We start from the raw sequence: 14,046 nt of genomic DNA, 5'->3' as shown, positions 1-14,046 counted from the left end.
GTTATGAAATTTTATAGGAATGTAGTTCCATTCTGCCCTTGTTATTCTGAATCTCCCCCCCCTCCCTCCCCCCCCACCCCGGCCCTTGAATCCCTTCACTCCTTGAATACCTTCCTACAGCAAATGCCTTGGCTTCACATCTGAAGTACCTACCCTGCCACATCTCAACTCTGATTTCCTCCTACAATGGTGTCCTGAGACCCTTTGCCCAGTCCTCTCTCCTAAATTCCTTTTCATCTCCTCCTTCCTCTCCATTATAGGCCTCAGAGCAATAAAGAATTTGGAACACATATATTTTAAAAACCTCTTAAAAACAGTGTAAAACAGCATTTGCTTTTTAATCGGGATGTTCAAAGGACGATTATCTCATGTCCTAAGATAAAATATTCAGAAGTGCCTATGTCCCATTTTCAAAAGTGTCTGGGGGCCAGATTTACAAAAATATTTAGGTGCCTAAAGATGCAAATAGGTGCCTAGTGGAATTTTCAAAAGGGCCTAAGCAGGTTAAGTGCCTAAATCCCATTGATTTCAATTAGAATTAGGCACCTAACATTAAAAATTCCAGTAGGAGCCTATTTGCATCTTCAGGCACCTACATACCTTTGAAAATCTGACTCTGATGCACTTAGGCCTTGAATCTCATTGCAAGTCAATGGGGCTTATGCACCTAAATCATTTAGGCACTTTTGAAAATTGTACCCTTACTCTAGAAATGGATGCTTCTGTATAACAAGAATCCCAGCTCCTCAGCCTGTGTATGTAACCCTAGAGCTACATGACATCAGGTCTTGAACCTTGTCACTGAACCAAAACTAAATATTGCCCCTCCAGGACATAGGAGCTGTGTTATTTTTATCCCCTGCCTTTACCTGACCTACACTTGTAGCAGCTTATATTTTTGTTTTGTTTTGTTTGAAAAGGGTGGGTTTACTTTAAATAGTAGCTATTTGCAGTGGGTTAGAGATTTAGTGTGCCAGAAATAGACCAGGTTGAGACTGATTAAGTGCAGAGTTCAAGTGAGACAGTTAAGGCTGCAAATAAAAACTAGTTCATTCAAAATTCTGCAATTATTTTCTTGTCCTATATTGCATTCCCTGGTTGCAGAAATGCAGGAATTATTCCATGGGTATTCTGATAAGCTATATTATGTAATAATAATATATATATATATATATATATATATATATAAGGAACCATACATTACTTTCACATAGTTTTTGCCTATCTATTTCCATGCTACACCCTCAGCGATGGCACTATGTAAAAATTCAGCAAAAGGTTCCCACAGCCCAATGTTGGCAAGAAAGTGTCCCATGACCTTGCTAATAGCTGATGAGATACTTATGGGGTCCTAGAAAAACTTTTAGATCAATATTCATTTGTTTGTATCTTGAATAAATCTAAGTAAAAAATCACTTTTTAAAAATAAAAAGGGCAGCTCTATTTAAGCATCAGTTTTATGCACCAAAATCATTATAAAAATATGTAACTAGGTAACACTCTCTGCTTTTGTAGGCTGGTTACTGGAATGAATATGAAAGATTTGTGCCAGCACTAGACCAGCAAGTGTCTAATGACACTTCATCTGTGGAGAATAGAACAATAGTAGTCACTACCATCCTGGTAAGTTGCATGTTCTTAGTCAGTATGTGCTTGGGTGGTAAGACACCTGTATTGTGAGATTTATTGGAAGGCCCAGTGTTGAATGCTGTGTGACTTCAAGTGACTGAGAAGTTCAGCAACCTCCAGGGATGTACGGAGGGCTTGATCCTGCCAACACTTACACACATGAGTAAATTTACTCACGGGAGGAGTCCCACTTTCTCAACATTGTGCTTTCCTTCTTCTCAGTTACTTGAACTCAGTGGAACTCCTCACGTGAGTAAAGTTACTAATGTATATACGTCATTGCAGGATCTGGCCCTTACTGCTGTAGGACCAAATCTTGCAGCCTTCACTCAGGCACAGCTCCTGTTGATTGAGTAAGGATGGCACAATCTGGCCCACAGTGAATTGGAAATGCTTTGATAATATGTAAAGACATCCAATGCTTGTGGAGAATAATGCTCTTCTTGTATCTCATAGTCTGTGTTATCTGTGTCAGTTCTAAAGCCTATTGCTTATATGGTCTGTAATACAGAATTATTTGTGCCTTTGGTGCCTGTTACAATTGTCCTGAGCGTGAGTCAGTTTCATGACATTGCGAGAAGGATCGTATTTTACTTGACTATAATTTACTGAGACACACTCAGCCTTTCAGCTGGGATTTTCAAAGAAGTCTACGGGAGGTAGGTGATCTGCGGTGGAGCTGGGCACCTAAATGCCTCCGGCTTCTTTGAAAATCCTAGCATCATCATGATCCTGCACCATTTAAATAAGTGGGGATTTTGCCATTGACTTCAATGGGAGCAGGATCGGGTATATCACTGCTTTATAAGCTGTGTACTGCATTATTATAGTGTGCTTATCTTTGATCTACTGGAGATTCAGGCCTGATCCTGAAAAAGACTGTAACTTTATTCATGTGAGTAGTCCCATTGCCTTAGTGGGAATACTCCTGTGATTAAAGCAAATTGCATATTTGTTTGCAGGATCTGGCCACTGATGAATTTCAGGTGCGCTTCTAAGGATTTTAAACTAAACTATTCTGTCTTGCCAGGAAGCCTTTAATGTTTATGTGAAGCTGACTTGGAAATCTTTCCAATTATTATATAAGAGCAGCCCAGGAAATATTGTTGATATTTGCCAATAACATAAAATAATGCTAATAACAGCTCTCATTTTGCATAGTTTAAAGGCATGTGTTATATTCATAGACTTTTGATCTTTGCTTTTGTTTCAAAGGAATCGCCCTATGTAATGTATAAGAAAAACCATGAACAACTAGAAGGGAATGAGAGATATGAAGGATATTGTGTAGACTTAGCTTATGAAATAGCAAAACATGTTGGAATAAAATACAAACTGTCAATTGTTGGAGATGGGAAATACGGAGCTAGGGACCCTGAGTCTAAGATATGGAATGGCATGGTGGGTGAACTAGTCTATGGGGTAAGTTTCCCTTAACGTTCATTTTAATGTTCTTTTTTTAAAAAAAAATATGCACAACGTTAATAAACTGCAAAATAAAAAATCTCTGTTTAAATTTGTTTTACAATCTCTAGATATTTATTTTTAGTCTCATTTTGTAGTCTGTTTAAAAAAAAAAGGTTTTTTGTTCCATCGCATGGAGAGTGGTTTTTTTCACTGCCACTCGCAACTAGATTATACACCAAACCATTACACAATGGTATTTGGGGTGAACATATTTACTTTGCTTAAACACAGCGGAACATTTCTGCTCTTGTAGCTTTGACCTAAGCTAACAACCTGTACATGTTGATCTAGTGTGCACCTTGCTTTCTGCTTGCAGGCTGACAGTCATTTCTTCCTTCTCCCTGTAATCTTTGTGAACAGTAAGGGATGTATTGTGCCCTTCACAATGTGGGTGCATATGTTTGCAAGGAGAGGATACAAGGCTCTTCCATCCCTTCTTTGTGCATATGTAAGGCAGGAGCGTATCCTTCTCTCCTCTGAGCACTGGGACTGCACAAGGCTACCAGCAACACTGGTGCTGGATTCCAGAAAAGAGTGCAGAGCTGGCTTTGCATGAGGAGACATTTGCCCTGTCCCCTTGTAAAAAGATGGGATAGAAGCTGTCATCCGGGCTGGAGGAACTCCATCTCCAAAGCTGCCAAGGGACCTGATCCTACTCTCATTCAAGTCAATGGCAAAACTCCCATTAACTTTCCTGGCCCTAAATGGCTGGTCCTGCAACATGGAAACCAATGGGAGTTTTGCCATTGACTTCAGGCCAAAAGATGCACCGATGTGTTATGCCTTTTCACCAGGGCATATTTCATGATACAGGCCTAATATCACCACATTTATGGAGTATTACAACCTCAACAAGGTCTATTTCTCCTAAACTCTGGATTTAGTTTTTAAATATCTGCTATCAGTGAATCAACTGCTGTCTAGTTAATTGTGTTGCTACTTTTCTGTTTGCATATCGTGTGTACATCACTTTGAGTAATAGGCACAAAAGACACTGGGTAACTGTTTTATTGTTGCTATATTTAAAAAACAATTAACAGAATTTAGAATGCTGAAGTAGTAACTCAGGCCTGCCCAGCCCATTAAACTTGTATGTATTTTAAACCTTAGAAAACAGTAATTTTATGGTCTGACTTTTTAGGGAGGAAGGAGTGGAGTCTAATAGGGACTAAGTGAAGTGGATGGGAAATCAGGACTCCAGGATCCTATCCTTGCCCTCCCACTGACTTGACGTGTGACCTGAGCAAGTCACCAAACTTTATTGTGTCTCAGTTCTACCACCTATGAAACAGGAATAATAATATTACCTATCTCACAGGGTGAGGCTTTATAAGACACTTTGAGAGTTGCTAGCTCAGGGCATAGTATATTTACATTGCAGTGAAATCCTAAACTCGCAGTGTCTCTGTCCAGGTCAAGAAACTTCCACAGTGTTATCTATAATTAGGTCATCTGCAACTGCCCTAGTCATCTAGGCATGTAGCAGCCAATAAAGCAGATATAGTCGCTTTAAAAATGCATACTCTTCCCAAAAAAGAACCAAGTGACAAAGAGAAAAGTAAATTCCTAAAGGAGTAGTCGCAAGCTGGGATTGAGCTTGTTGGCGAGTGTGTTATAAGCAATGTCACTTCCTTTGGGACTTGATGCAGGTAAAATTAACCTCTGCAGCTGCTGGACCATGGAAGATGCCTCTGTATCAAGGGCTTGCAGCCAGGAAGACTAATACCAGTTCTGCAAGGTGCTCCCAAAGAGCAGGAGAAAGTTTGCCCCCTTTTTCAAGCCAGCTTTTCTTTGAATAAGCTGGTTTGATGTAGAGCCCTCAGCCACATCCTTCTGGAACTAGCGCAACTCAGAAGGCTGTGCCAGTTGTATATTGCCGAGCCCCAGGTGCTTTACTTTTTTTCCCAGTGCAGTTGGGAAAATGAACAGCTATTCCTTATTCTTGTGCAGTTAGCGCTTAATTATTTGACTCGCATTTAACTGCAATGCTCAGTTATCCAAAGGGCAGACATGTCCCCTGAGGTCTGACTGAAGATCCAGCCCAACAGAGTTGCCCAGTTCTGCTGGGCTGGTGCTGGAGTGGAACTGCAGGATCCAGCAGGCCTTAGGGAGACCACCTGGATCTCTGTAATCAGGGAAGGCAACTCTGCTATGTTGAAGTCAACACAGACTTCAAAGCCTCCCCCGATCATCTGCGGGCTTCGGGTGTCTTCCTGAAATGTTCTTATCCTTTCTCCATCTTCAGAAAGGGGGATAGCGACCTACAGCACTCTCAGAGGTGGGGATAATGAGCATGTAGAAAACACTTTGAAGATGAAAAATGCTCTGTAACCACTAATTATTAGGAACTGGTGTCTCATTTATGTGATGACTCTCATTTGTCTCCCATGAGCTCAAAGCTCTATTATGAAACTGAAAGTAAAGGTGCACGTTTCCCCAGGTGCCACTGTGAGCCTTGGCTGTGAAAAGACTGTCACGTTTGCCTCCTCTGGATTCCATTTTGTGTAAATGAGGGGGGGATTAATTTTTAATTTAATACATGCCTTTATTAGCATGTATATAAGCCAGACAAGTAGGGATAAAAGAGGCTTGAGTTGGGGTTTTTTGGAGCAAGTTTATCCAGCAGTTGAACAGAGCTGCTGCTGAACGCACTATTTCAGATTGTATTTGTTTTAACAGCTAACTGCTGTGCAGTCGCATGTCAAATAAGATGTTACCATGTTATAGAATCACAGAAATGTAGGGCTGGACGGGACCTTGAGAGGTCATTTAGTCTAGTCCCCCATGCTGTGGCAGGATCAAGTAAACCTCGACCATCCTTGAGAGGTGTTTGTTTAACCTGTTCTTAAAAACCGCTGATGATGGAGATTCCACAACCTCCTAAAGTAACCAGTTCCAGTGCTTAACTGTCCTCAGAGTTAGAAAGTTTTTCTGAATATCTGACCTAAATCTCCCTGTCTGCAGTTTAAATCAATTACTTCTTGCTGCTAATCTGACATGTTTGTTGGCATCGCTGGGAAGACAATATGCAAATCCTATTTAATATTGTCCCTTTTGTGTGCATTGCCTCCTGGTTTCTGACCTTTTTTACTGAAGCACTTAGGGCCACGATAGAGTCTGAAATTTCAATGCTAGAAATCTAATTAAAGTTAATTGATGTTTAGCTTCATTTTTGCCATGTCTTCATTGCTGCCTCCCCCTTACTGCTTCCTACCTTCTTTGGGGGCAACCAGGCACTGTCAGGAGAGAAAAGGCAGAACAATCCCTGTGCTTCTACCTTCTGGCCCGTGTGCAGGGCAGATGGGTAGGGACAGGTTCCTTGTGTGTAGGTTCCAGGCAGATTCTTGAATGCAAAGCCATTTGCTTTCATCACATTTTTGTAACTAAAATTTGGATTTCTCATTTAGCTTCATTTTTGCACATTCTCCTTCAAACTAAGAGCAAGGTTCTGAGCTGTGCTGAATTTCTACTCAGTGCAGCCGAGAAAGAGCTGTCAGAGCGACCTAGATTCTGAGGGCAGAGCTGTATCTGCTCTAACCCAAGCATAGGTTAGCATAGCTGAGCGTCTGCTCTTATCTAAGCCATCTAGGAACAGCCCACAACAGACTATAGCCCATATGCCAGCTAGTGGTGGCCAGAGAACAACCTTCTCACTAGCACTGCTCCCTGCCCCATGACATATCCCCAACTTCAGGCCTGGGTGGGGGGCCTGGTGATGAAAGTTCTCCCAAGGTGGATGAAATTCTCTGCCGGCAGGATGTAGCTGCTTTCTTGTCCCTTTGCACCTCAAGAGTGGCGCAAAAAGGGGTGGGACACACTAGAGAATTGGTGGCTGCATGGGGATGATGGCAGTGGGGTGACTCCCCACTGAAAGGAGAGTTAAACTGCTCCCAATCTCTGAACCTGAGTCAATGTTTACATCTGACGAGCAGAGCACCCCACCATGGCAAGTGCTGTCCTCCAATGAGCCATCCACTAACAGCATCCCCTCTACTTCTGCTGATTAGCAGCACCTCCCACCTCCAAGTCCTGCGCCCCAGTCAAATACACACCAGAGTCTCCACAGCTACAGCCTTTTATAGTTTGGCTCTGCCAAACAGTGTGGCAGGAGGTGGACAAAGCCATGTGGCCACCTCCTTTCCCTCCCCCTCACCCCCCGTAATAGTTTTCCACTCATATGGCATAGGATCCATCACTCTGTTGAGATTTACAATAGAGCTGTGCTTAGGATGGAAGGAAGATGGTCCTGTGGTTACAGCACAAGACCTGGCTCCAGTTCCCAGTCTGTCCTGAGTGATCATGAGCAAGTTGCTTACCCCAGCCCAGCTCTCACTGCTAGCAAGGGAAGCAATATGCCTTTACCCCTTCCATGGGCTGGAAAAGAGAGTTAGACTGCTCCTGATCTCTGAACCTGAGTCAACATTTAAATCTGAACAGCAGAGCAAAGCACCAAGGCAAGTGCTGTTCTCCAATGAGCCATCCCCTCTACTTCTGCTGATCAGCAGCAGCACCTCCCACTGAGTGCACACAGGAGATGTTTTGCTCAAGGCTTTAAACCTACCAGCCATTGAGGTCTAGACAATGGCTCTTCTCCCTAATGTAGGGTAAGCCTCTTTCCATAGGCTTTTATTTAGTCTCTTCCTTTTGAATTATGCTCCTGTTCTTTCTTTCCTGCTCAGCTAGGGAATCCTCCCCCGCCCAGGTCTGATCTGGTTTTCACAGCAGTGAGGCTAATTGAAAGCAGGTTTAACACATTTCTTAGTTGTGAGAACAAAATACTTTATTGGGGGGGGGGAAGAACCCAAGCTCTACAAGCTCCATAAACCTTCCCTTGATAAAAGAGTCTTTAGTAGAACCGCTTTACGAAGGTAAGATGCTGCAAAGGAGAGGAGCAGGGAATTCAGGGAGATGCAGCCTCTCCGCTGTCATATGTAATGTTTGAAAGTGCTGATATACTTCACTGCATTAAAGTAGCCAACTAAAAGGAATAATGTTCTGCTTCAAATTATTCTGGCCACTTGTGCTTAAGTAGCATCATGCTTTTGTGAATGGGATGAAAACCATTCTCATCATGGGGGCAGCAGCAGCAGCTGTGTGCTAGGAGAAGAAGGATGGGGAGGACAAGACATTGTTCTGTTCTGAACTCTGTCCCTAACTCTGCCCCTAATTCCCAGATCAAGAAGACAGACCCATGCTAGCTCTGACCGAATAAGCGTGCTAAAAATAGAGTGTAGTCAAGGCCAGCAGGGCTAGCCACCCTAAGTATGTACCCATCCAAGATGCTAGGCATGGACTCAGTACAGCTGATTCCTCGAGCTGAGACTATGCTGCTATTTATAGTGCATTAGTTCAATCAGAGCCAGCATGGGTATGTCTCCTCAAGCTGGGAATTCCCCTCCCCTCTGCCAGCTCAAAGTGGGGCTGTTCCCTAAGTCCCTTAGTCTCCCTGAGCCTTAGACTCTCCAGTTGTGAAATGGGAATAATAATACTTCCTTCTCTCACATGGATGTATTGTGAGGATGTAATTACTAAACACTTTGGCCATGTCTACACTAAGGGAAAAGGTGCATTTTTAACATGTTAGCTAGTGCAGTGGTTCTCAGCCAGGGGTCTGGGGCCCCCTGGGGAGCCAGGAGCCGGTTTCAGGGAGTCCGCCAAGCCTGACCACTGTCAGACTCGCTTGGGCCCAGGGCAGAAACTCAAAGCCCTGCCACGCAGGCCTGCAGCCCAGGGCCCTGCCACTTGGGGCTGAAGCTGAAGCCTGAGCAACTTCTCTTCGCGGGGGGGGGGCCTTTTGCATGGGGCCCCAGGCAATTGCCCAGCTTGCTACTCCCTAATACTGGCCCTGGCTTTTTTATGCAGAAAAAACAGGTTGTCTGGCACAGCTTGACTGTGGAGTTTTTGTAACGGGGGTGGGGGGGAGGCTCAGAAAGAAAAAGATTGAGAATCCCTGAGCTACTGTGTTAACTATCACATTTACCACCCTAGAGTAGACAAGGCCGGTTGCAGTTTTAACATGCAGTAGCCCTGGGGTTTACCATGCCCAGCGAATGTGTTAAAACTACAATGTGCCTCATCTACACTTGGATTTTACCATGCGTGTGTTAACACACATTACTTCATGAACACACATGTTCATTAACATTATCTAATTTGTTAAAACACACCTTTTTCATTAGTGTCAATATGGCCTTTGAAAGTGTTTTAATATCTTTGAAGGGAGTGGTCAGCATTCAAACATCCACCTTTAGATACTACCCGTAATACATGAGATAAATGAACTTATTTCCTGTTCTAAGTATAGGGAGAAATGATGGCATCTCACATGGTACTGAACAGTGGCAGATGCTGATCTTTAATCACAACCACCGTATAAATCCATAGCACTATCTTCTATTGGCCTACTGAGAGGAGGAATTCCCAGTCCCTGAGAGCAGGGAGCATCTAATCTTTCTTTCTGAGTCTCTTTCCTTCTCCTGCAAGGAAGGATGTTTCTACATGGCTTTTTTTTTTTCCTGGTCCCACAGGGGACTCAACAGTTCCTGCCCGATCAGGCTTGAATGGGGAGCATTCTTTTGTACTGCTCAAATGCAACATGAGCAATAAAGAAGATGCCTGAAACCAAATTATTCAGTAATATTTCTCAGAGATTAGCCAGGCTAGTTGTTTTAGAAACCCTCAAATTCTGTAGTGGGTGGGTGGTTGGTTGGCTGTGTTTTTAAATCTGTCTTAATTTTTATGGGCCCTGTTTATTCCATGTCCATCATCAAGAGAGACATTCACTCCAGTGCTACAATTATTAACAATGAGTTAGGGCACCTAAAGCCTTAGGTAGATAGATTTAAAATAATTAAAAAGACAAGTAAGTAAATGAATCCTGGCTAGAAACCTGGGGCCTGATTCTAACCTCAGCGGTGTAAATTCAACAGGGTTACTCATTATGAATGCTGCTAGGAGGGCGATAAGAATCAGGCATTGAGGCTCAAGCCCTAGCTGATTTACCTAAATTTGAGACCACTCAAGTACAAAAAAATACTGATTACGTTAAGAAAATCCAATATATTACACTAGGTAGCAGTGTTTATGTTAGTAATAAATTAGTCTAAGTGTAAATGCAAGGCTGCCTGTTAAAGGAAGGTAATGTAGTGGAATATTCACACACGTACACACACACACTTGCACAAGCATATGTCGGTGCTCTACTCCCTAAAAAAGGAAGTACTGGAAGTCCCCGGTCCCTGCTCCAGAAGGACCAATAGTGGCTTGGTAACCTGGGCCACGCAGGTAACTGAGCCACCGCCTCTCTTCTTCTGGAGTTGACTGGATGAAGGAAGAAGTGTGAGCAGATGGTACCTTCATCTCTTCCACCTATTCCGCTTCCGGGCCTGTTCCAGTAGGAGAGGTGGCATGGTAACCTGGGATGTCCAAGATACTTAGCCACCATCTCCTTCCAGCATGGAGAGCCTGATAAGAAGTACACTTACTTTTCTCAAAAAGAAAAGGAGTACTTGTGGCACCTTAGAGACTAACCAATTTATTTGAGCATAAGCTTTCGTGAGCTACAGCTCACTTCATCGGATGCATACTGTGGAAAGTGTAGAAGATCTTTACTACACACAAAGCATGAAAAAATACCTCCCCCCACTCCACTCTCCTGCTGGCTATAGCTTATCTAAAGTGATCACTCTCCTTACAATGTGTATGATAATCAAGTTGGGCCATTTCCAGCACAAATCCAGATTTTCTCACCCCCACCCCTCCCACACACACACACACAAACCCACTCTCCTGCTGGTAATAGCTTATCTAAAGTGACCACTCTCCTTACAATGTGTATGATAATCAAGGTGGGCCATTTCCAGCACAAATCCAGGGTTTACCAAGAACGTCTGGGGGGGGAGAGGATTAGGAAAAAACAAGGGGAAATAGGTTACCTTGCATAATGACTTAGCCTCTCCCAGTCTCTATTCAAGCCTAAGTTAATTGTATCCAATTTGCAAATGAATTCCAATTCAACAGTTTCTCGCTGGAGTCTGGATTTGAAGTTTTTTTGTTGAAGAATTGCAACTTTCATGTCTGTAATCGCGTGACCAGAGAGATTGAAGTGTTCTCCGACTGGTTTATGAATGTTATAATTCTTGACATCTGATTTGTGTCCATTTATTCTTTTACGTAGAGACTGTCCAGTTTGACTAACGTACATGGCAGAGGGGCATTGCTGGCACATGATGGCATATATCACATTGGTGGATGTGCAGGTGAACGAGCCTCTGATAGTGTGGCTGATGTTATTAGGCCCTATGATGGTGTCCCCTGAATAGATATGTGGGCACAGTTGGCAACGGGCTTTGTTGCAAGGATAGGTTCCTGGGTTAGTGGTTCTGTTGTGTGGTATGTGGTTGCTGGTGAGTATTTGCTTCAGGTTGCGGGGCTGTCTGTAGGCAAGGACTGGCCTGTCTCCCAGGATTTGTGAGAGTGTTGGGTTATCCTTCAGGATAGGTTGTAGATCCTTAATAATGCGTTGGAGGGGTTTTAGTTGGGGGCTGAAGGTGATGGCTAGTGGCATTCTGTTATTTTCTTTGTTAGGCCTGTCCTGTAGTAGGATTGTCTGGCTATGTAGACTTCCTCCTCAGGCCCTATGCTACCAGACCTTCGAGACACCACTCGAGGTATTTTTTCATGCTTTGTGTGTATAAAAGATCTTCTACACTTTCCACAGTATGCATCCGATGAAGTGAGCTGTAGCTCAAAAAAAGCTTATGCTCAAATAAATTGGTTAGTCTCTAAGGTGCCACAAGTACTCCTTTTCTTTTTGCGAATACAGACTAACACGGCTGTTACTCTGAAACTTACTTTTCTCTATTTGTTGCTTTTTTTTCTATCTTCCCATCCCCCATATAGTTACGCCAAAGTTAATTTTTGCACCGATTTTAACCTGTGCTTTAATTTCTGTAATAAACACTGAAAAATTCATGGGCAATTTTAAACAAAATGCAAAGTGTGTTTATAGCACAGCCCAGACTCGTTCCCTCTTCAGGAAAATTTCCTCCCACATTTGTTCACTTTGCTTCTTTTTGGGGATGTTTGGCTTGGGGGGGAGGTGGTGTTTGCTTCCAGATGAACATTTAGAACCACTAATTAATAATAGAAAAGAAATTAAAGTATTGTGAATAATGAAGGCTGCCCATAAAATGTATCAAAGGTAACTGGTAACTTATTTCTAAAACTACTGTCTCATTATCATATTTTATTATTATTTTTTAAAACAACTTTCTAACCATTACTGCAGACCAGGGTCAGAATAACTAATTACATTCAAAATGAATTGCCAACATATTTATTCTATTAATGTAAATAAGATAGTAAGAGAGTCTACATAACAATCTATCCTTTGACAGTAACTGTCAGTGCAAAAGCAAGCATCTGCCAATCCGTCCAATGAATCCTGAAATAAAATACTACTGGATACATAATAAATCTTTGCTCTTATAAGTACAGCATAGAGTAACAGTTAATCACATGATGATTCAGCACTTAGGCACCTAAACAAGCAGATAGGCCCCCAAGAGGGATTTTCAAATGTGCCGAATTACCTAGTTCCTTTTCTGTAGTTAATCATCCAGCAATGGATTCCTGTTACACCAGCACATTCACAACACATGTATTGTGAGTCACATGTATAACGACTGTGTATGGTTAATACTGAACCCAGTGTGGTTTATTAACCATTAATCTACCAAGGGACTAAAAATATGTGTTGGGAGATTCTTCAGTGAATTAGTGGCAAAACCATATAATTCCTGTAGTGGGTTTTTAGCTGACTTGTCCCCCCAAAGTCTCATCATTATGTACATGAACCAACCATACATTAATTTACAAGCATAATAAATGACTGGCCTATAAGAAACAAATATAAAATTCAAGCCACCTGAAAATAGATTTTGCAATAATGAGTTGTGGGTGTTCCTCTCTAGTGGAGCATAACCACTCAAGTGAGTAGGTCAACAGACATAGTCTACATGAAAGTCTACAGAAGATGTGCAGCTCTATAAGAATATACATGATGGGCCAAATTTTCAAAGGGCTTCCTTATTTGCATTTCCATAATGTGCAAGTATATATTCATAACAACAGATTCGTATATGTACCAAATGATTGCACACTTGAGAAGCTAATTAGAAACACACCTGATTTGCTTGAGCAAACATGGGGGAGGGAACTGCATGCAGAAAGGCTTTAGTAAGGAGGCCCTTACAGGGCCCAGTACTGCTGTCCTTGCTCAGACAAAACCCTCATTAAAGTCAATTTAGTTTTTATTTTAATAAAATATGTGTATGGAATAGACTTTAGACTTGATTGTGCAATCAAACTCAGGCATTGGCAGGTATTTACAGTACATAACTGTGACTAGCTCTCCAGGTTTCTTTTTTCCCATTTCTGCTTATTAAACTTCCAAAGAAAAACCCTCTCTGGTAGAACCAATAAATGACAGGCTGACTGAAAGGCATGGACATTGCAATCAGATTTAAATAAAGGCAATATTCACTTCTTTTGTGGCACAGCTCTTAATCAGCTCTTATTAACCTTTCCTATTAACTTCCACTCAGGCATTTTTCATTGGAAGAAGATAGTTTTTGCACAGCTGGAAACCAAAATCTGTGTATAATGGTGTGCACCATGTTAGTTACTGATAAATTACATTTCTTGAAGATTGGGTTTTTTTAGTCCTTTGAAATGATGCTTTACTAATGAAACTTCATTGACTCATTAAATAATATCAATGTTGATCATTACAGAGTGTTTAAAATGAGACAGAAGATAAGTAACCTTGTATAACGCTAAGTGGACTTTTTATAATAAATAGGGCATACATTCATCAAAATGTTTAAGTTTTTATCATGAAAAGGGCCTAGTTCTTTCACTTGCAGGCATTGTAATTAACTGTGATTA

At 42.0% G+C, this 14,046-nt stretch overlaps 1 protein-coding gene across 7 annotated transcripts in view; it reads left to right on the top strand.

Annotated features, from left to right (window-relative positions):
- GRIA3 (glutamate ionotropic receptor AMPA type subunit 3) overlaps window positions 1-14,046 on the top strand; it is a 222,304-nt gene that overhangs the window by 126,389 nt on the left and 81,869 nt on the right. For all 7 annotated transcript variants that reach the window (XR_014712945.1, XM_084638760.1, XM_084638764.1 and 4 more), the window contains 2 exons: window positions 1,516-1,623; window positions 2,845-3,051. Coding sequence is in view for 6 of the 7 variants with exons in the window: in XM_084638760.1 (XP_084494886.1) it covers window positions 1,516-1,623; window positions 2,845-3,051 (315 nt within the window). In the remaining variant the exon portion in view is untranslated. The remainder of the gene's footprint in view (window positions 1-1,515; window positions 1,624-2,844; window positions 3,052-14,046) is intronic.

Source organism: Lepidochelys olivacea (assembly GCF_965140295.1).
Source record: "Lepidochelys olivacea isolate rLepOli2 genome assembly, chromosome: 9".
NCBI classification, from domain to species: Eukaryota; Metazoa; Chordata; order Testudines; family Cheloniidae; genus Lepidochelys; species Lepidochelys olivacea.
Note: the sequence above shows the minus strand (reverse complement) of the source record. Positions and strands in the feature narration are given on the sequence as shown.